At 38.5% G+C, this 24,346-nt stretch overlaps 1 protein-coding gene across 1 annotated transcript in view; it reads left to right on the top strand.

Annotated features, from left to right (window-relative positions):
• Positions 1-24,346, top strand: part of LOC149138280 (Peptidase S41 family protein) — a 446,406-nt gene that overhangs the window by 197,091 nt on the left and 224,969 nt on the right. Inside the window, 1 exon segment of the mRNA XM_089447421.1 lies at positions 14,132-14,208. Within this exon segment, the coding sequence (XP_089303547.1) occupies positions 14,132-14,208 (77 nt within the window).

The raw sequence follows: 24,346 nt of genomic DNA, 5'->3' as shown, positions 1-24,346 counted from the left end.
TTAGGTGTGTTGGTGAAATTGAGTCCAAGAAATTAATCTCTGAGTTTCATTCAGGATTTTGCGGTGGTCATTATGCTGCTAGAACTACTGCCCACAAAATTCTGAGAGTTGGTTATTATTGGCCTTCGATCTTTTCTGATGTGCATAAGTTCATTAGGACTTGTCAAGCCTGTCAACTGTTCAGTAGGAAACAGAAGCTTGCTGCCCTGCCCCTACAACCTGTCATTGTAGAGGCACCTTTTCAGCATTGGGGTCTGGACTTCATCGGGAAATTCCATGAAATGGCTACTCATGGATTTTGACTGCTACTGATTATTTCACTAAATGCGTTGAAGCCATTCCTGCTAAGAATGCCACTGAAAAGGTTATTATGAATTTCATTGAAAATAATATCATTACTAGATTTGGTGTCCCTGCTAAGATCACTACTGACAATGTCAAAGCTTTTAGTTCCTTAGAGTTTTCGTCTTTTTGTTTCAAGTATGGCATTGTCTTATCTCATTCTTCAAATTGCTATCCGCAGGGTAATGGTCTGGCCGAATCAAGTAACAAGAATCTCATAACCATTATCAAGAAGATAGTAGGAGATAATAAGAGATAATGGGATAGCAAAATCAAGTATGCTTTATGGGCAGATAGGATCACTAAGAAGAAAGCTACTGGTAAATCTCCCTTTGAACTAGTTTATGGCTTGGATGTAACCTTACCGGTGCACTTGAAATTGCCAGCTTATCAACTCCTTCAGCATTTTATACTAATAAAGATGTTATCCAGAATAGAATAGATCAGATTGTGGAGTTAGATGAGGCTCGTAGGACAACTTTTGATGCTATATGTAAAAATCAATCTAACATTAAGAAAAGCTTTGATAAATCCTCTCGATCTAGATCTTTGCAGGTGGGAGATATGGTACTTCTTTGGGATCGCAAGAATGAAAAACCAGGAAAACATAAGAAGTTTGATAGTTTGTGTCTGGGATCATACATCATTCGAGATATAGTTGGACCAAACTCATTCCACTTGAGCAGATTGGATGGCGAACCACTTGATCTACCTGCAAATGGCCAAATGCTCAAGATGTTCTTCAAAGATGATATCTGATGCCATGGGGCATCCTTTGTATTGTATTTCTAACCCTACTTGTCATTTCAACATTTTATTTCTGTTTTAGGATTAGATTTACTTTCCTTGTTATTAGATAGTTAATAAATGAAGAGCTTATATCTTTCATGTGCTTAATGTTATATGATGATTTTTGGATGGACGCTACTTATTCTTGGTTGTGTGTTGCGTGGGTGTAGATTCTGGATTCCATATTCCTACAGTGCAGCAATGTGTCCCCAGGTAGAGCCAGAGGTTGACCACTATGTGTCAACTACCCATAACAATATAACCCCTTTTTTCGCAAAAGGGATAGCGCTTGATCGATGTGTCCATGCCATTCGACTTCCATCATCAGCCTGATCGTGTTACGTTGTAAACCCAGTCTGCAACGTGTCCTCAGGTAGAGCCAGATGTTGACCACTATGTGTCAACTACCCATAGCAATACACCCCCTTTTTTCGCAAAAGGGATAGCACTTGATCGATGTGTCCATGCCATTCGACTTCCATCATCAGCCTGATCGTGTTACGTTGTAAACCCACTCTGCATGTGTAAATTGTAAATAATTTTAGCAAATATGAGTCATGTATGTAAATTGCCTAGGTGGACCTAATTTTCTAGTGATAATCTACGTTCATGAAGGTTTTTTGTCTCACTAATCCATGATCGGCAGAGTTTTCCTTCAGCCTAACCCCAAAGCCGGAATGAATTTTGTCATTGGAATCTTAGGGGAATCCTAGTGCGTTGATCTACTAGGTTATATTTGGTCGCAGAATTGGGTGGTCTATGAGGGTCTATGTCAAATGGGTTTTCCCCCTTGAGATGTAAAATTGTAAAAGTCATGATGTAAAGTGTCTTAAGGGTTAGAAAATGTTTTAGTCCCCTCATAAGTCCCAAGTCCTAGGTCCCAGGTAATTTTTCCAAAGGCTAAGTTCGAGGATCCAAAAAATAAAAATTAAAGAAATTAAAAAATAGATAAAAGTAATAAAAAAAATAATTAAAAACTTAAAAAATAATTAAAAAAATAAAAAAATAAGTTGAAATTTTGAGAAAACAAATGCAAAATTTTAATTTTTAATTTATTAAAATTTCGACGGATGAGATTAAAAGATATCTTAATCCTCATCGACGCTCGAGATTAGTTTGACATGGATCACTCGAACTAGCCGTTGGGAAATTTTCCTTTAAATAGGGTGCTAGGGGTCGTTTGAGATCATTCGATTTGTGAGTCTTGTGCTGAAGAAAGCTATCTTGTAAACTTTTTTTTGTGCAATAAACAAAGACTTTGGGGTTGAAATCTTGCTGGTGTTACTCTCCTGAAATGTTGTAAGTTGTTTTATTTTCTGCATAATTCTACTTTCAGCCATTGGTAATAGCTTGATGTAGAGTGATGTTGAACACAGGTATCTTGTTCACTCACTAGGGTTTGAATGGTAATAAACTTTATGAAAATAATGGCATGTATCTCCATTAGATTTGAGTTTTAGTACTGTTTTTTCCCTCTTTATTGATAGTTGAAGTGAGCTGTGCAGGAAAATCTAACTTGTAAGGATCAACGGGCATTTGGGGAAGTTCTAGGCTGAACCAGCCAATTCCAAGAAAGCATTCTCTTGTAGAGCCCAGCTAGTTTCGATTCTGGGTCTATCATTTAAATTTATTTTTGAATTGCATGAGAGATTTCTGAAGTATCTCATAGTAAATCTGAAATTCTGAAAATATTATCGAGGATTACTAACAATTCTGGCTGTTGTAGAGTCATAAAAATTGTAGCTGGTTTGTAGGGTTTTAGTTTTTTTGCATATATATTCTCTGGGTGCTTGTCTTTCCATTACAGGTTGCAGGTGCAGGTTTTTCAATTTTTCTGAAGAGGGTCAGCTATCTGTGTGTTGGGGTTTTATTTCCGCAAGAAAATTTTTCGAACTTTTTTTTTAAGGAGCCTCCCGGATTGCTGCCAAGTTTCAACACTGTCATCTTTCAGCTTAGTTTTCTATCTATCATCCAGCTTCACTAACCTATTGTGTCCTCCCATCGCTGCAAAATTCTCGCGTATCCCTCTCCACGTAGCCATTCACCTCACTGTATGCCATCATTTGTTACTGCTCTTCAACGTGTTGCTCCAACATCATACACGCAGCCTTTTCCAATTTGCAAGAGATCCGCGGAACAGACCTTTATCACCCTTTGCACGATTTCATCCCTCTATGCTGCAAGCAAAACCCTCGAACCTGCAGTCCTTTTTCTGCTGTCCCCTCGCCCGAGCTCACTGCCTATCTTTGCATGTAGCTACCTTTGTTCTTTGCCACAACCTTCTTTTTTTTCAAAACCTGTGTCCCCTTGAGCTCTACCTCTTACATCTTGCAATTTTCCTCTCCATCATCGCATTCCTTCTCACTCTCGCAGCTGGCCGTTTCACATTCTCCCTCACGCAGGCTTCATCCTTGTCGTGCCAGTCACCTCCGCAACTGCAAAGCACATCAAGACTATGCAGCTCCAATTATCTGCTCGTTCTCCACGTATTTGCATTGCCCAAACCAGCTATTCTACGTTGACTTCTCTCCATCGTGCATAACCTATACGTTGCCATTGTTTCTTGTCAACCCTCGTTCCTTCTCCATTGCGCCTGCCCTCTTCCCTCTTGCCCAGACCGTCCAGCTTGCACGTACCTCTCACATTCATCCTCTCACTCCGCCATCAACTCTTCATGCTTTTCAGCCTGTAGAGACACAAAAAAAAGGGGAACGCATTTTTCTGGCCAGGTTTGTTTTCTCTTTTTTATTTTTTGTTTACGTGTTAAAATATTCAGGATTTACTTTAGCATATATTTGATATAGTTAGTTTTGGGGTTAGATGAATCATTAAAAAAAAAAATCAATTTTCAATTTGTTTTAGATTAGAATTGATTCTAAAGTTCCGTTTCGTTTTTAGACTTAGTTTTGATTTCAGTTTTATAAAAATCAAATAAAAATTAAAAAATTAAAAAAGGCATAAAAAGTTTTTTTTTTTAATTTAATTTTAGAATTAAATTTTAAATTTAAATTAGTTTAAAATTTGATTTTTTTAAAGTTAGGTTTTAGTTTTAGTTTAGTTTAGTGTTAATAATCTTTAGGTTTTATTTACCTTAATTTTTGCTTAGTTCATTTTTGTTCTATTTTAAAATCATAAAAAATAATAAATAAATTAAAAAAAAATTGTCACAAGCATAAAAAAGTAATCTTTAGACCTTTTATTTTGTCTTATAGTTTAGAAATTTATTTAGATTTAAAGTTTCATTTATTTAGACTTTAGTTAGCTTAGTCTTGTTTTATTTGAAAATATAAAAATATTTTGGAAATATTTTGCCAGATTTAGTCTTGGCTCAAGGATTTGTCATGTTTGCAATATATCTTTTCTGTTGAGACTAAAATTTTGATGTGGGATTGATCTTTATCATTTTTTATGTGGTTAAACATGCTCAAATGTTCATTTGAAGATTAGCTATATGAAAGTGATAACTAGTTAGCATTTAAAATTACGTGGTTATTTAAAGAACTTAATCTTTCGTATTTTAATTGCTGGAATATCGTTAAGCCATTGAGCATTTATCGATTATCTCGCATTTGGCAAAAGTTAATCTTTGTTTGAGTTATTTGACGGTAAATGATTGTTAATGAGCTCATATTTCTGCAAGCTTGATCATTCAGTCATTAACTCCATAAGGCATTGGTTTATTAACTTAATAAAATCTAATAAGTGCTTGTTTTCCCTCGTGTCTCCCAACCCAACTGGTCCACAGTTGGTCATCCATTGTCCCATAGGGTATACCCCCCTTAGCCGCAGGAGACATGCTTAAACTGAGAGATCGGGGATCAGGGTGACAACGCCCGGTCTGAGTGTTGTCGTGACAATTTGTGCGACCACGGACCCTAAACCTTTTCCTGAGAAGTATATTAACTGGCTTCCCAAGTTTATTGGACCAGCTCGAAGAATTGTATTGAAACATTTCTCCTAGGATGATATTTGATGAAGACAGGATCATGATGCTTTTTGCTTTGTCTCTCGAAGGGCAAGCAAGGGATTGGTACCTTAGTCTTCCCCTAGGATGCATTGACAATTTTGACCAATTTGAGGATAAGTTCATGAGAAGATGGTCATGTGATGCACAAGGAACATTCAACATTGACAAGTTTTACCAAATATCTAGGGGAAGGGAAGACATCGAAGAATTCATCCAAAAATTTGATAGGGTAGTTAGTGTGAAAATTCCTGAATCTAACACATCAGAAATAACCTATTGCAATTACTGGTTTACAATCTCCTACTTGTTCTTTACATTAACAAGTTATTTAATTGCGTAAACATCGAAGTAAACACTATTGCAGCCTTCACAAATATACAGATCATGCACTGAAATAAACAGCGACAATAACACAAGGGACATCGTTATTTTTTTAGACAATCGTCCTCGGAAAAACCCAATTCAGGAAAACCGGTGCAACATATAGAGGGTTTGTATTATTAAGCAGATTTCGTGAATACAACTAGGGTGCTAGAAATGGATCACCCAACAGAGAATATCCTTAGCAGTGTTGTGAAAATCGCGATAAATTCAAATTATCGCGATTTTTTCGATATGCCGATTGTATCGCGATTATTATATGAAATTATCGCGGGAATTTTTTTTTAGCCGATTTTTATGAAATTATCGCGATAACAACTGAAAAAATCACGGGGCTTCACAGCAGCGAGGTTTTATAATGTTTTTTTGGTTTTTTTATGAGTTCATTTGGACAGTTGCGCACGGAGGGCAGAGGAGAGCTAGGAGACCAAGCTGGAGAGGGTTTGAAGCTAATTCCAAGTGCTTAGAGGAGAAAATCAAGAGGAGACCACCGATTTCTCCATAGAAACGGTATGTGGATTAATTTTTTTTTGTTTTCATTGTTTAAAAACATTGTTTTTGTATTTTTTTCATTGTTTTTGGTTGGGTAACTTGGTATGGGCACCATTTTTTTTTCATTGTTTTTAAAGATTGTTTTTGTATTTCTTCATTGTTTTTGGTTGGATAACTTGGTATGATTATGGGAACCAAATATTTTTTTGTTTTCATTGTTTTTAACATTGTTTATGTTTTTTTCATTGTTTTTGCCATTTGGTTGGGTTACTTGGGTTTGGAATGGTTGGGTAACTTGTATTTGAACTTTGGAATGGTTTTTTTAGGTTGGGTAACTTGGGTTTTCATTGTACAATGTAAAAATTAAAATACTAAATTGTAAATTTGTAACTTGTAATTTTGTAAATACTAAACTGTAATCCTTATTTTCCCATAGGTTCACAACTGCATCGAAACACCATTCAAGACTTCAATTTTGCAACTTCAAAGTTCAAAAACAAACATGCCATGGAAATTGGATCCTTTTTGGGAATATGGTGAACTTGATGCTCTGAATGATAGACTAAACTTGAGTTGCAAGTTGTGTGGCCACCCTATGTCCGGGGTGGTGTACAAGTTGAAGTTTCACCTTGCACAAATCCCTAGAAAAGATGTGGGGCCTTGTACAAATACAAATCCTGAACTCATCCAAAGAGCCATGAGAGCATTGGAAAATTTAGAGCAGACTAGAGAGGCCAAAGAAGAAATCAAAAGGCAACTAGAAAGGTTAGTTGAAGCAAGTGGCACTGGTTCTACTGCAGCATCGACCAATCCAATAGCTGCCACATCATTTTTTGTTCCTCAAACCACACCTGGTTCACAGCCATCTATCAGTTCAATGCTAAAAAGAACTGAGAAAGAACAAGCTGACAAGTTGCTGGCAAAATTTCTCCTCTGGAGTGATATTCCTTTCAACATTGTAAGGAATAATCCATTTTTCCAACCTGTTGTTGATGCTATTGCCAGTGTTGGTCTAGGGTACAAAATCCCTTCTTATCATGATTTCAGAGGCCGAATTCTTCAAAATGAAAAGCGTGACTGCACCTAAATATTGGAGGATTTTAGGGCATCATGGGCACAAACAGGATGCATTGTTATGTTAGATGGTTGGACTGACCAAAAGGGAAAAACCCTTATAAACTTCTTGGTTAGTTGTCCCAAGGGGACTATGTTTATCAAATCTGTTGATGCATCTGCACAAATCAAAGATGCAAGAACTTTATGTGATTTGCTAGATGTGTTTATTTTGGAGGTGGGTGCAGAAAATGTTGTCTAAGTCATAACGGACAATGCTACAAATTATGTTGCTGCTGGCAGGATGCTTATGGACAGACATCCTACTTTATTTTGGACACTTTGTGCTGCACACTGTATTGATTTGATGTTGGAGGACATAGGGAAAATTCCCTTTGTCAGAGATATTGTTGATTCATCCAAAAGCATTACAAAATTTATATATAACCATACATTTGTGCTTAGCTCGATGAGAAGATTCACCAACAACAAAGAGTTGGTGCGCCCCGTCATTACATGGTTTGCCACCAGTTTCATATCTCTTCAATCCCTCTTGAATTCTATGTGGGATGTGAAGAGAATGTTTCTTTCAAAGGAGTGGCGTGCTTTGCCAATGAGCCGCAAACCAGAGGGAGAGGCTGTATGCAGACTAGTTTCATACCAGGAAGACTTTTGGGCGGGAGTGCAGGAGGTGTGCGCCGTTACTGAACCTTTGGTAAAGGTTTTTCGGTTGGTTGATGGTGAGAAGCCCGCAATGGGCTATTTGTATGAGGCCATGGACAGGGCCAAAGAAGCCATTCGGGCCTACTATGATGGTAAGGGAGATGATGGGTTTCAGAGACAACTCCTTATGGGGAGTGATTGATGAGCGATGGAACAACACACTCCATCGTCCCATTCATGCTGCTGGGCTTTACCTGAACCTTGCATTTTCTTACACATGTGGGTTTGATTTTGATGCTGAGATCATGGATGGATTCTTATCCTGTCTCCAGAAGATGGTGCGATCTCCAGAACAACGTATAGAGATATCTAAACAAATTGAGACATATAGGATGGCAGGTGGCACATTTGGCTTTGACATGGCTGTCACTGATAGGACGATTAAAATGCCAGGTATTTTTTAGTTTGTAACTTTGTTTTAAATTTCATTGTCTCTTCAAATTCCATTTTTTCTTATGTTTATTTAAAATTTTATTTGTAATTTTGTTGTAGATGCATGGTGGAAAATGTATGGTGGCAGGGTACCCCTTCTACAAAAGCTTGCCATTCGCATCCTCAGCCAAACATGTAGCTCCTCAGGATGTGAGTGCAACTGGAGTGTATTTGAAAAAATACACAACAAGAAGTGCAACAGGTTAACACTTAAACATTTAAAATATTGCAAATTTCCAAATAAATTTTTGAATTCATTAAACTATTTTTTTTATAATTATTAATTATTATTTCATGGTCTTTGTACAGGTTGGAGTCCTAGCGCCTTAATGACATGGTCTATGTCTACTACAATCTTCGATTGTGGGTGAGGCAACTTGAGAAGACACCTGATGTGGAGGCCATCTCATTGGATAGGATTGACACCACTGCTGCATGGAGGATTGAGGCTGAGAGGCCTCTCATGGAGTCTGCTGATGATTGGTTAATGCAGGATGTAGTGGAGGGGGAGGAGGAGCAGGAGCAGGAGGAGGAGGAGGAGGAACAGAAGGAGGAGGTGACACCACCTGCTCGAGCTACCACTGCCACCAGTAGAGGACGTGGTCTACCTCCTATAGCTCCTACTTCTAGTTCTTCAGCTTCTAGAGCACATCAGACTCCACTGCCATCTCCACCAGCACGGGCACTAGCATCTACATCTAGAGGGAAAGGGAAAGCTGTGGTATTTTCTCGCAAGAGGGGCAGAGGAAATCAATAGGATTAGACTTTAGTTATTTTCTTCATTTTATTGTATATGACATTATGACATGATGAGATACATTATCATATTTTTTGTTGATATTTTGAGGCTGAGTTGGGACTCAGGAGTCAGGACTTACTATTCAGGACATGATTCAATGTTATGCGTGATTTTAGCACTAGAAATGATATTAAACATCTTATATATTAGTTCTTTTATCATATTTATGTGTCAATGTATTTATTTTATGTTGTAGATGGTTTAGATATTAAAAAAATTGAAAAAAAATGAAAAAAATGAATATTTTTGTACCAAACGATTATTTCCCAATAATTACGATTTTTTTTCGGTTTTTTCCTCGCGTCGATATTATCCCGATAACGATTAATGCAACATTGATCCTTGGCAGTAGTACCTTTATCCGAAGACAGATATTCTGACAAATCAGCAAACGGATGATCAAACCCCACAGTGACTCTGGCTGTTCCCTATGCTGGACAGTGAAAGCTACTCCAACCACTGCTCTAGAACTGCGTCACTCCTCCAGGAGCTGCGTCACCCTCTCCCGGCTTAGAATCTGCTGATCTGCTCCCAGTTTGCCCCAAAAAATCTCCCCAGCGCTGCCTTTGAGGCCTAGCGTCTGCCTCTGTGGCTTCTGCATCTCATTGCGTTAGCTTTACGGCCTCAGCGTCAGCCCTTCTAGGGCCTGCATTGTCTCTCTTGGCACTGCGCTGCCTCTCTGCTATGTATTCTTCAACCTCGGATGGAAATCCCTTGTTGAACTGCCCCTCACGGCAACTTTGATCACTAACTCGATTTCCTCAGCAAACCTTTTCCCAGAAAATCAAATTCTTTGATCACTTGGTGTATCTCCAACTAACCCTCAAGCCTCCTCTTATACTTTTCCTATTGACGAATCAACAATCGAGATTAAGTCCCTAATCAACGGCTAAGATTAGAACTAGCTTGATCCTCGTCATTTAGAAGTTTCTCACCCATATTTTATTAATACACATTAATATTTTTATTTTCCTAAGTTTAGACTTAGGAACCCATTTAAAATATTAATTATTTTAATATCTCCTCATCTGGGTGGAATTTCTCCAAACGATTTCTGGGCCTTCGAGATCTTATGTGCCTTCGCCTCTCTACCAATTTTCAAGGCTAGAGCACATCCGATGCTACCCAAAATCAACAATCCCTCTTAGCGAGGAATGTGCTCTAGCAATGCTTCACCATAGAAGCATCACACTGATCCTCTGCATCGGTCCTCTGTGTTGATGCTTGGCCTGCTGCCCCACATCCACTGCAGTGCTGCTTCCTGTACTCTTGCCCATGACACTGTTGTTTCCACTGCTACATTTATATTGCATCACCCTCTCAAAACGCTGCCTCATGCTATCCATAGCACTGCCACTTCTCGTTGCTGCATTGCAACTCAGTTACCGAGAAGTAAGTCACTGACTTCACCCAAACATTGGCATCCTGGTCAGTTTGGAAGCCTCGTGATGTTGAAGCCTCCTCTACTGCTACCCTGTGCTCCCTCTACTGCCACTGCGCTGCTGCAACCTCTTCTGTGCCTCTCGCACTGCTGCACCCTCCACTGTGCTGCTACAAAATTTTGCGCTCTAGCACTGCCTTGTCGCTCCATCACACCTTGCTCCACCTGACACCTGTCATCATGCTATTGTCTTTAAGGGCTCCCGTAGCCGGATGTGATCCAAAAGTTTGGGCACCTCAAGGATCTTGCCCCTGCTTCTATAGTCCTCTCGACTACAGCTCCAAGTCTCCCCACCTCTTCTCTAGAGGCACATGAGCACTCATGGCACAATCGTCATCAGTCTCGACATCCTTCTTCGCCTTTCCTGGAGCAACCTTTGAGTCGAAAGCTTCTCCCTTGTCTTTCTTCTTGGGGCATTGAGAGGCATAATGTCCCAGCTCCCCACAGTTGAAGCACTTGACCTTGGAGATGTCTTTCTTCTTCCTCTTCTGTAGCCCCTTTTATCCCGCTGATGCGAGAGCTGCATCTTCCTCCTCCTCCTTCTTGATTTGAACTCCCTTACCGCTACTCTCTTCCTTCGTTAATCTCCTGAGTTCTTCCTGTCGAAGAGCTGCCCACATCTCTTCCCAACTGGGGAGAGTTGCTATGCCCAAAGTGCTTTGGACAAACGTCTCCCACTCCTCGAATATTGTATTCAGGGCAGTCCTGAGTAAGAACTCTGGATCTGGAGTAGACCCCACAGAAGTAAGCTGGTCATGAATCCCCTGCAACCTGAGAAGGAAGGGATCTATCTCCTCTCCTTTCTGCATCTGATATGACCTCAACTGATTCTCCAATAACATCTTCTGCTGCACGGAAGAGCCTTGGTATAAGGTGGTCAAGGTGTCCCACATCTCCTTTGCTGTCTTCTTCTTCGCAATATGTGGTATGACATGATCCTTGACCCCGTCTAGGATCATGCATTTCGCCTTCGCCTGGGCCTCCTCATACTTCTCAGCTGCATTAGCGTCAACTGGGACAGCTACTACTTTCAAGGCATAGTCCTTGATGCGATGTTTATCCAGGATTGCCAGGATCCTGGCCTTCCAGATGACAAAATTGGAAGCCCCGTCCAATCTGTCTTGATCCCTCAATCTGTTCAGTGTCATCTTTGCTCCTCTTCTCTAGACTCCCTCTGAATCCTGATTTTTCTCTCGGAAATCCTCTGGCCAATCCCCGAATCACTCCTCTACAATCCTCCTTTGCGCTGCAAACCAAATCTAGATTTCTTGGCTAGAAATCTGTCGAGGTAGTGCTTCCCTCTACCTTGGTTCAGTCTCCTTAGACACTATTCTGCACCGATAGAAACAACGTCCCACCAACTCTACAAATCAAAATTTGCACATCTCCCTTAGCCCTAGCAACTTAATCTAAGCCCTTCAGAAACTGCGCAATCTCTGGTTGGGCTGAATCTGCTCCTCCCGGCCAACTGCGTCAATCCTTCTTGGTTCAGAAGGATGACGTGGCTCTACATGAGCATGATCTGCCCTCCTTTGCCTTTGTGCTGGCCCTAATCGCTGACGCAGCCACTGCGCGAGCTCCTCCCAGTTACTGCGTCTTCCTCTCCTGGCTCAAAATGTTGACGCAGGCACTGCATGAGCCTCTACGTCACACTCTCTGCACTGCGTCACTCCTCCTCTTGCCTCTTCAGCTCTGGGACAAAGCTGTCTCTCGGGACAGTTGCTTCTCTGCTGCAAATTCTGAGATTTCTTGGCTAGTGTCTTTAGTCGGCTATGATCTGCGATCGTTCTGATACCATGTGAAAAATCCTAAATCTAACACATCAAAAATCCCTACTGCCATTACTGGGTTACAATCTCCTACTTCTTCTTTACATTAACAAGTTATTTAATTGCATAAACATTGAAGTAAACACTATTGCAACCTTCACAAATATACAGATCATGCATTGAAATAAACAGAGACAATAACACAAGGGACACCGTTATTTTTGGACAATCGTCCCCGGAAAAACCCAATTCGGGAAAACTGGTGCAACATATAGAGGGTTTGTATTATTAAGCAAATTTCATGAATACAACTAGGGTGCCAGAAATGGCTCACCCAACAAAGAATATCCTTGGCAGTAGTACCTCTATCCGAAGATAGATATTCTGGCAAATCAACAAACGTATGATCAAACCCCACAGTGACTCTGGCTGTTCCCTATGCTGGACAGTGAAAGCTACTCCAACCACTGCTCTGGAACTGCGTCACTCCTCCAAGAGCTGCGTCACCCTCTCTCGGCTTAGAATTTGCTGATCTGCTCCCAGTTTGCCCCACAGAATCTCCTCAGCGCCGCCTCTGAGGCCTAGCATCAACCTTTGTGGCTTTTGCGTCTCACTACGTTAGCTCTCTGCGTCCTCTGCGTCAACCTTTCTAGGGCCTGCGCCGTCTCTCTTGGCACTGTGCTGCCTATTTGCTATGTATTCTTCAGCCTCGGATGAAAATCCCTTGCTGAATTGCCGCTCACTTCAACTCTGATCACTAACTCGATTTCCTCAGCAAACCTCGCCCTAGAAAATCAAATTCTTTGATCACCTGGTGTATCTTCAACTGACCCTCAAGCCTCCTCTTATACTTTTCCTGTTGACGAATCAACGACCGAGATTGAGTCCCTAATGACTAAGATTAGAACTAGCTTGATCCTCATCACTTAGAACTTTCTCACCCATATTTTATTAATACACATTAATATTTTTATTTCCCTAAGTTTAGACTTAGGAACCCATTAAAAATATTAATTACTTTAATATCTCCTCATCCGGGTGGAATTTCTCCAAACGATTTCTGGGTCTTGGAGATCTTATGTGCCTTAGCCTCTCCACCAATTTTCAAGGCTAGAGCACATCTGATGCTGCCAAAAATCAACAGTTAGGGACATTCCTGACCATTTGAAACCCCCTGATGCTAGTATATTTGACAAATTCATAAACATTGTGGGGGGCATCTAACATATGCTCTAAGGGACAAGAAACCTAAGACCTTGACTGAGGCTAAAGAGATGGTCATGGAAGTTGAACAAAACCTACGAATTTCCAAGATGGATGTAGATGAACACCCTAAAGAAGTTTTGTGAATGATATTCATCTACAAGTTATATAGACTTTCTTGTCTTCCTTTGGAGATTGGTGCAAGTTTACAATTTAAAATAATTCATGTTGCCTGTTTGTGTATTAACTTTCAAATATTTTCTAAGGGGTATTTCTCAACATGGATTTAATTTACTATTAATATTTGATTCCTATGATCCTTTACTATTTGTGAAAACATGGGTGTTCCATTTCCTGAAAGACCATGCTTATAATAAAGTATAACTAGGCTTTCTATAATTCATTATTGTCTGAGATACTACTTATTTTGTGAAGCATCACTTATGTGCATTTTTGTTTGTGAATATGCATATAATAAAAATTGTTTTAGTTGATGTGAGCTACATGAAATACCATTTGCTAAAACATAAACGTACTCACTTGCAATGACTTTAATTCATTATTCTTCATAGATCTTTCTTACTATTATTTTTTCTTGGTGTAAAATGGTCTTTCATTATAATAAATCATGAATGACAAGTTTCACAAAGGATTATGATATTGCAATGAGAAAAGGTTATAATTGCTTTGCTTACAATATGTTGCAAATTATTACAATATTTTGACTTTTCTTCTTGCAGCTATGCGACGCCTCAAAGATGCAGGTGCATCTCACTTTGTGTTAGACCTACGAGATAATCCTGGGGGCTTAGTGCAGGTTTGCAATTTAAAATGTCTCTTTTTTAAAGTATAAAATATAACAATATTCAATATGTACAAGGAGATCAACATATATACAAGAGAAAATATGGTACAATCATTCTTTTCTTGGAGCTACTAATGCTTCAATCAAATCAAAATAAATAGAAGAGTCAAACTTCATACATCTTCAAAAGAGTAGTAAGGGCTGAAACTCAATGAAATTCCATAATCTAGAGAATACCACTAACTGTTTTGACTCCCCAAGGAGAGGTGCATGCCAAAGGATTTTTCCTTGGAAAATAGAGGAGATTTGGTGCTCAATCTGATGTGTATACCCCCATGCAAATTTGCACTCTCACATAATATGCTTGATAGTTTCCTCTTTACAACACAAAACACATATGTTATCCATGAATCCACTCTTGGAAATCTGAGCCTTTGTTCGGAGACCTTGATAAATAATAATCCATGCAAAAAATGAGAATTTACCAAACACTATACAATCTTTCAGTTTACCTTATTTCAGGATCCAAAGAGGCCCATCTAAACTTCAAAGTTGGCACTGGAAGCATTTGCTTGTGAACTGTTAACTTTCAAGTTCAAACAGAAGGTGGTAAGAGTCCCAAGTCACTAGATGTGAACCCGAGGACAACTTGGAGTGGTCACCCACTTGTGACACACCCACACATAATGTGGGGCCTTCCCTAAGCAGTTAGGCCTCAAACAAGATGAAGACTTCGAGTGAATCTATGGTTTCTTTAATGGTTGAAATTTTATTTTCCAGACTTACTGTATAATAATAGAACTTATGGATGCAAGCTTGAACTGTTTTAAAAGGCTCTATATGAGTGTCGAAAATTGAATGTAGATCTTGGGGTATCATCCAGCTTTTGTATGCTTCATAACCAATCAGCTTGAAGCATGCAAAGAATAATATTTTTCCAAATGTGACTGAGTTTACCCTTGCTAGAATGTGGGTTATGAAATGCAGATTATTTTAGAGGCTAAAGAGAGGGTCTTTTGGCCATTAGTGAAAGATCGATAATATAGGATTTATTGATATGAAACTTAGGTAAGGTGGCTGAAAACTAATTTGGGAATTAAGGCTTTGCAATGTGTTTCCAAGAATTTATTTACAGCCAAAGAAAAGGTTGAATAAAGTGAAATTTCAATGTTGTTTGATGAGAAGAATAGTGCCTAAATTACTTGGGCTATAGGGTCTGTTGTCACACAGAATGTCTAGGCACCACGACAACTGCTCAAATCGGGCGTTGTCACCCTGATTCCCAATCTGTCCGTTTAAGCTGTCTCCCAACAACAGACTAAGGGGGTTAGACCCTACGGAAATGTAATGAAGGAGAACTAGTTGGAAACCAACCAGTTTGGGAGACATAGCTAAGCAACCAAGTACTTGATTTAGATTTAGCAAGACTTATAGGATTTGATTAGCTTTAAACGATTGATACCAGTGCCTTGTGGAGTCAATTATCTTGCTAGAAAATTTAGGACCAAGTAATTGATGAACAATTGCTGCTTGGATGAATAACTATCTTATATGAAATGCAGATCCTAAAACAATGTGAGATATACGAATCTTGGTTAATTTTAGTTAAATGCCTATCTAAGTTTTAACCCTGCGATCCTTTTTATATTGAGTCTGATTTCGTAGTAAGTGGCAGAGAGAAGATAAGGTGAAACACACTAAAGTGTGATTAACGATACCTCTCTTGAAAATCTAACATACCCGGTGCCTCTAGTGCTACAAAGAGATGTGGCTTTGATGACTACTAGGCCACCATTTTAAGTACTATTAAAAGCAGGCTTCTCAAGCAAAGATGGATGGGTACCTATCTTTCTATCGATGAAGCTTATGCTTGGAAGTAAATTTTAATTATGCAACACTGACTTAATATGCAAATGCACGAGATGATTAGAAGATGGAGCGAGAATAAAGTTAGATTCAAGGATTGAAAGCGCTTATGTCACGATCTATTTCTAAGTTATATATCAAAGCCTTTAATCGCCCGAATAAATATTCACTTCACTGGACTGAAAGATAAACTTCCCAACAATATGCTTAAAATATCCCAATATAATGCCCAATTAAACCATAAGCTAATCACTTCAATTTATCCAAATTCTTTCCATTGCAATTATAGCTCAAAGAGAACAAAAACCTCTTCACAATTCTATAATATCAATGCCAATTATATAGATGCTAAAAAAAATACTTAGTTTAGAAAATGAAAGATATGCAATTTACCGCAATTCCATGAAAGAGTATTTAAAAATTACTTGAAGAATTCTCAAAAGTTTAATATGCAATAAATATTCAATAATTCAAGTAATTAAACCATGCTTAGAATTAATTAAATGATGGGCAATCTCAATATGTCAAGCATAAAAATGTTCAAAACCCTTAGCATGCAAAAGACTTAAAAAACAATTCAATTTCGAAAATTAATTACCATGTAGAACCACGAAATTCAAATGCTAAACACTTCAAACAATTCAGAATTAAAATGATTTTTCTTAAGTGCTCCAATCCAGAAAAATTTCTTATTTTCCTATAGTCAAACTTTAGAGATAGTTTTAAAAAATTTAAATGTGCCTTGACTATAGAAGAAATATAATTTTTTACCCCTAATTTTTTTCTTTTCTTTTAATATTTAAAAATCCAAAACCCTTAACACAAAAACCCCAAAAATGAACTTTAGATTTAATAATTTATATTATTCCCTTGGCAATTTTAATGTGATAAAGTTCATGAATGAAGAAAGATTTTAATGTGGCGAATGTGAAAATAAAAAAGGGACTTAATTAAATTTTTAATGGGCCAAAGGCCACGTAAAAATTTAAATTTGAAATGTGAAAGCACAAAAATTGATTTTTTTAGATTTGATTTTTTTTTAAAAACAAAAAATGAAAAAACTAAGTTTTTAAAATTTTCGTTTTGTTTAAAAAAAAACCAAACAAAATAAAAAGAAAAAAGAAAAAAAAGGAAAGCAAGCAAATTAAAAAAAAGATTAAAATTGATTCCTTTTGTTTTTGTAATTGAACCTTAATGAATAATTTAAAACAAAGAAAAAAAATAAATCGTGAATTGTGAAGGAAGACTGTAGGTTGAAGCAGCGGATGAGGGAGCAAGCTCGGGTAACGAAAGGAGCTTGCAGACATCACAGATGAGAGAAGGTGTAGCGAGGAAGGGAACATAGAAAAGGAAGGGCGAGTTTGCCTGTAGGTCGAGGATGAGGGAGCTTGGAACAACTCAAAGAAGGGACGCAAATGGAGCTACGCAAGAGAAGGGAGATTCGAGGTCGGGCAACAAGGAGGGATGGAGTGCAGGCCTGCAAGTCGAGGAAGAGCTGATCGGTTTGCAAGGACGAGAAAAGATTGTGCGAAGGAAGAGGAAAGGAGCTGCTGGAATGCTGGTCGAGGGAGATGAGGGAGAAAGGGATGTAGACCGAAGGGAAAGAAGGAAAAAAAATGCAGGGATGGAGGGAAACCCACAAGAAATAAGGGAGAAAAGCTGAGCCAGGGTTGCTGATAATAAAGGAAAAACACAACAGAGAAATAAAATAGGAAAACGTAGCAAGCAATGAAGGTTAGCAGCAAAGAATGAAGCCCAAAAATTTATGAAAAATTCAAAAAAATTGCACATGAATTTATTTTTAAAAAAATCTCAGAAATTTTTTATGAACAAATCCAGATTTAAATTTCTTTCCTACACACAAAATATTTCTGAGACAAGATCTTGCCCTCTAGGGCCTAGATTTGTCTCAGATCTTGAAAAATTTCCTTGAAAGAATTTTCAGATCAACACTTGCAAAATGGAAAAATAATACCTAGATCCCGATATATACAAAAAACTAAATAAAACTCCAGAAACCCAAGCTATAAAATTTTAGATCTATACAAAATATCTATATATCTATCCACAAGAGTTGCGGATCTGTAAGATCTGAGGAGTATGAGTCCAACTCTGCTCCCAAATCTTAAGATCTAAGGCTCTTACTAGCAAGATCTATCAAATTTTCCTCAAAATATTTAAAAGATTTTGGTTTCTTTTATAGAGGTACTAGCCCAAAAACACCCTACGGAAAAATTAAACGTTAGATAAATCCTGAAGCTTATATGAGGTAGGCTCTTCAAAAAATGTCTTGAGCGTTGGCTAGTCCAATCGAGAACTATCCCCAAATGCTCAATGAAAACCTGAGAGATTTTATGCAAACACTAGATCAACCATCAAACCAAATAGATAAATAGAATAAAATAAAATTATGAAGAAATAGAGATACCTGCTAATTCAATCAAAATTAAAAATGTTACCCTAAATCCAACAAACTGAATAAGATACATGTATTCAAATTATTCTAAGAGAGCTATTGATTGATAGTTTGCACATAATATTAAACATAAATTAAAGCAATGTTACCATAAATTCATGAAGAGGAACACCGCCACAAGTTGAAACCCTAAAGACTTTTGGATTAATTCCAGAAAGTATACAAGAGAGCTTGAGAGCTTAGTACATGATTCAAAGATCGGATGAAAAATAGAATGACATCGACCTCTAATTTATGGATAAATTCTCCAACGGCTAGTTGGCATGATCCCTGTCAAATTAATCTCGACCGTTCATAAATATCTAATTAATCTTTAATTATCACCGTCGAAATTTTTGTTTTTAGAGGAAAAATCGAAATTTTCATTTAATTGATTTTTAATTAACTCAAAAATAATTATTTTGAGTTAATTTCCTCAAAAATTTGACTTTGACTTAACTACCAAGGTCCAAGGGTCCAAAATATTAGAATATATTAGAATATTCCTATTTAGCATTTAATGCTCATTCCTTTTAGCTGTTGCTATTTATATTCTTTTAGCAGTTTCTTTGATGAAACTGAGTGTTTCTATATTCTACATAGAAACCTGATGTTTCTATTATTGTAAATATCTCTGTATTATGGTTGAGCTGTTTGCTCATTCGATATGAATTCATTCAACATTCTTTTATGGTATCAGAGCAAGGTTAAGAGATTTCCTGAACAGTAATTCTCTCTGCATTGTAATCTCTTGAGTCCTTTCTAAGGTCGAGCCCTCTGTAAGCCAGGCAGCCTTCACTGAGTCTTAGCCTCGGCTTTGCTCGCTGTGATAAAAGCTTACAGTCGTCCATCTCGATACAGAAATGGATTCTTCCCTTGCATGATCATTTTATTAAGGAAATAACTCTGTGGCGGTGACTGTTTTCGTGGGAGCGGATTTTTTTTGGCTGGCCAGTTCTGCTTGGAATTGTGGATCCGGCTATCTTCTTCTTCACCTGGCGGCTACTTGACCACAACGTGGAATTTCTCAGCATTTGTGATCCAGGTGTTTTTCTCTCAAAACTCATTTGTTTTTTTTGAAAGTCAGACTCGTGGTTTGAAAATTCGATCTGCGGGAAAATTCGTGGTTTTATTGTCAAAGCTGTCAAACCCGTGGATACGCGTGTATTTTTGAAACTCGTGGATATTCATTTTGAAGCCCGAGGATTTACATTTGAAACCCGTGGATACACTTTTGAAGCCTGTGGATATATATTCTGCCGTGGATATATATTTTCGACCCGTGGATACACATTTTGAAACCTCTGGATATATATCTTGGCGTGGATATATATTTCCGACCCGTGGCAGTTGAAACCTGTAGATATATATTTCCGACCCGTATTTGAAATCCGTGGTTAATACTTTGAAACCCGTGGATATATACCTCAGGCCCGTGGATACAAATTTCAAACCCGTGTTTATTTTCAAACGCGTATATGCCTGAGACGTGACGTGAAATATATATACGTATATACCTGAGACGTATATATCCGTGGTGTTTGCCGGCATTCCTGAGACGTGACGTGAAGCTCTGATAGCTCACGTAGGCCAATTTGTGTAGATCTTCGTATTTGTTTAAGATCTTCGTATCTGTTTTGTGGACCAATTTCATACCTGAGACGTATATATTCGTGGTGTCTGTCGGCAGTGTAAACGTGAAGCTAAGACAACACATGTGGGTCCATCTTTCAATATTTATATTTGCCGTATTTGTGGCTCTGGTTGACGGCAGTGTTACCAATCAGCAGAATTTTTTTTCTCTTGGGATCCTGACAGTCTTCATTACAAACTCAGAACTGTGACATCTGTTTATTGCATCAGTATACACTTGTGGTAGACCTGCATTCTCTTGTGGGAAACTGTATTCTCAGAACTGTATTCTGTGCTAGCAGTACTACTATTGTTTTAGACTGAAGAGATATTTTTGCTGGGTAAAAATTTTTTTTTAGCAGGACAAATTCTGTTCTTTAATTTACATCAGGATAAACAGGCAGCTACATTGTTCTTGTGTGTCAGACTTCTGTATTTTTCTTTGGGAAAATGGCCACACTTACCAATCTGATGTTAGAAGGAAATCAACGCTTTAATGGCAGCAACTATAACATTTGGAAACAAAGAATGTTGACCATTTTTGAGTACAGGCGTCTTGATCAACTCATTTTGGGCAAAGAGCTTCGTCCCGGTACAGCCGGGACCGATCAAGATAAATTTGATGATCGAAATCGAGAGGCTGTTATGCTTCTCAAGCTCTCTGTCGCTGATGATTAGTTACCACAGATCCCTTCTGGCAAGACAGCTGCTGAAATCTGGCAACAGTTGAAAGAACTGCATGAGACATCTGATAAAAGCAGAGCTTTTTTTCTCAAAAATCAGTTGTTCTCCATCATGATGGACGAACATATGCCTTTACCGGAACATCTCAACAAAATTAAAGACATTCGAGATCAGCTCGAAGCCATTGGTCGGACCATGGAGGAGGAAGATATGGTAGTCATTACTTTGAAAAGTCTACCGAAATCTTATGAACACTTCATTGAAACGCTCAACATTACCACCACAAATGTTGATCTGAAGTTTCCAGATTTATGTACCAAACTTCTGCAGCAGGATCGGTGGAAACAGCAGTTTGGTAGTAGTGCCTCATCAATGTCCTCGGAAAATGCATTTTCTGCAAAATATCAGTCCTCTCAGTCCTTTCAGCAGAAAGGCTCCTCTCAGCCTTTTGATCCTGCTCGGAAGAAAAGTGTGCAATGTAATTACTGTCACAAGTTTGGTCACATGAAGAAAGATTGCCGACAGAGGATTGCTTCTGAACAGAGGAAACAGGGAGGGCCACATCAGACAGCAAATGTTGCAGAACATTCCGAGCAGACAGAGTCTGCCTTTTACGCCTTTATGGCTAAAAGGTCTTCAGATCATGTTCCTTCCTCTGCATGGTACATTGATTCTGGCGCATCACGTCATTTTTCTCACAGGCGTGACTGGTTTATTGACTTCTCACCTTTCAGTGATTCCGTGGTATTTGGTGGAGGTGAAAAGTACACAGTAGCTGGCAGAGGTACAGTTCAAATTCAGTCTGGTGGGCGCACACTTATATTTCTGAATGTATACTATGTTCCTGGTATGGAAATTAATCTGCTATCTGTCAGCCAGATTATGAGGAATTCTCCTCAACTTGATGTAGTGTTCAGTACCCACAAGTGCTCCATTATTGACAAGGAGTCTAGTTTAACAGTTGCTGTTGGCCTAGAAGATCATGGTTTATACAGGCTACTTGACACCGGTGACTCTCCAGAAGTGGCTCTAGCAGCACGTATTTCTCCTATCAGCACTCTATGGCATCAGCGATATGGGCATCTCAATATGCAGTATCTCTCTCAGCTCTCTAGGGAGGGACTTGTGTCTGGATTACCTGATATTCAGACTCAGCAGTTGGGGGTATGCAGCGCCTGTCAAGCGGGAAAGCAACATCGGTCTTCATTCAAAAATGGAGAATCTTGGCGCGCATCTAAGGTACTTCAGTTACTTCATGCTGATATTTGCGGACCTATGAATACAGCTTCTATCACTGCTTGCAAATACTTTTTACTTATTGTAGATGATTTCAGTAGAAAGATGTGGGTATATTTTTAAAAAAATAAATCTGATGTTCTTAGTACCTTTCAGAAGTTTAAAACTTTAGTGGAGAAAGAATCTGGTTGTAACATAATGACCCTTAGGACAGACAATGGGGGGGAATTTTGTTCTTCAGCGTTTACCAACTTCTGTGATATCCATGGCATCAAACGCCAATTAACCACTCCTTACACTCCTCAGCAAAACAGTGTTGTCGAGCGTCGCAATCGCACGGTTGTTGAAATGGCTCGTTCCATGCTACAACACAGGAGTGTTCCAAACAAATTCTGGGCTGAAGCAGTATTTACTGCTGTTTATCTTCTTAACAGATCACCCACTCAGGCTGTTACAGGGAAGACTCCTGAAGAGGTTTGGTCTGGCCGAAAGCCTAAGATCAGTCATCTCAAAGTATTTGGCTCAGTTGCATATGTTTGGATTCCAACTGCTAAGCGATCTAAGTTGGATTCCAAAAGCCAGAAACTCATGATGACAGGGTACAGTGATCATCACAAGGCCTATAGGCTGATAGATATAGCCACTGGTCGTCTTAGCTTCAGTCGGGATGTAGTATTTGATGAAGACAGAGGATTTTTTCAGTCTTTTTCTTCTCAGCAGTGTTCTGAGGATCAGCCTCACAGTGTTCTTCTTCCGGTCGGTCCACCTGATGGGAGGGATGATGTAGCATCAGTATTTGATCATACTCTATCTGAGCTTCCTCCAGAAAATAACCCTTCTCTTGCGGCCCCTATTGGTTCCTCTACTTCACTCATGCGGAACGAACAAAGCATGTGGAAACTCATTGTCACTACATTCGCCAGCTTGTTGAAGACGGCTCAGTTCAGTTGCAATATGTTCCCACAACAGAGCAGCCCGCCGACATCTTCACCAAGCCTCTTGGTCCTGATAAATTTGTAAAATTCAGAGGGTCTATTGGTGTTGTAAATAGATTGAGCATTAAGGGAGGGTATTAGAATATATTAGAATATTCCTATTTAGCATTTAATGCTCATTCCTTTTAGCTGTTGCTATTTATATTCTTTTAGCAGTTTCTTTGATGAAACTGAGTGTTTCTATATTCTACATAGAAACCTGATGTTTCTATTATTGTAAATATCTCTGTATTATGGTTGAGCTGTTTGCTCATTCGATATGAATTCATTCAACATTTTTTTACAAAATCTCTTGAAATTTTCAATATTCCCTTGGTCAGGGACCTCCAAAAATTAATTTCTTTAAAACCCACGAATTTTACCTTTGGAGAATTTAATTTTACCTAGGACACAAAATTAATTAAATTTCTGGCTTAGGATTTTAATTTAATTTTGCCAGAAAATTTAATTAATTGACTTATGAGGGGATTAATAATTTTTCCAACCCTCTAATATTTAGCCATGGTGTCTAATTATGAGGGACCATGCACTAAATATTTTTTACATGAAGGGGGGAAACCCGTTCTTTGTAGACCCTCAAATATCTACCCAATTCTGCGACTCAAAATATGATCTAGTAGACTAAGTAATTTGTAATAAAATAATTCAGCCAACTAGCTAGGATTATTCTCAAATTACTTTTATAAGGACTTGATAAAAGACACTAGGACTCACTTAATATATTGACGACAAAATCCACTCTAGATTTGGGGTGAAGTTGGAGGGAAAAATTCTGCCGATCATTTGTGTCTAGAGACAGATGAATCAGTGAGACAAAAAACCTCCTAGGATAGAAATCGTCACCAAAATACTATGGTTACCTAGGTTGTTACATACATGATGGTCTTACTAAGATCATTACATTATAACCATGCATAATGGGTTTACATCTTTAACAAACTGCCAACTGATGATGAAATAAGAATGATGCAAACACTTGAACATGATAGATGCCTTTTGTGAAAAACGGGGTGTAGTATTATGGGGTCGTTGACACAGAGTGGTCAATAGGGTCTTTAATGGCAAAGTTCTATAGTGTTGTTTCACTTGTTTTAGTGTTGTGTTACCCCTCTTTCAACAGAGTTACATATATATTCAATATAGCATTCTTAAACACCATTGTAATCCCAGGCTCAAAAGTCAAAGCCATGTAACAACCATGTGAGGCTTGTTGCCTCAAAATCTAGCAGGCCTTGTGATGTTGATTTGGGTAGCATCGAATGTGCTCTAGCCATGAAATTTG

Source organism: Pinus tabuliformis, chromosome X (assembly GCF_031772625.1).
Source record: "Pinus tabuliformis cultivar Carrire ecotype Pingquan chromosome X, CPIR1, whole genome shotgun sequence".
NCBI classification, from domain to species: domain Eukaryota; kingdom Viridiplantae; phylum Streptophyta; class Pinopsida; order Pinales; family Pinaceae; genus Pinus; species Pinus tabuliformis.
This window is presented reverse-complemented; position numbering and strand designations above follow the sequence as displayed.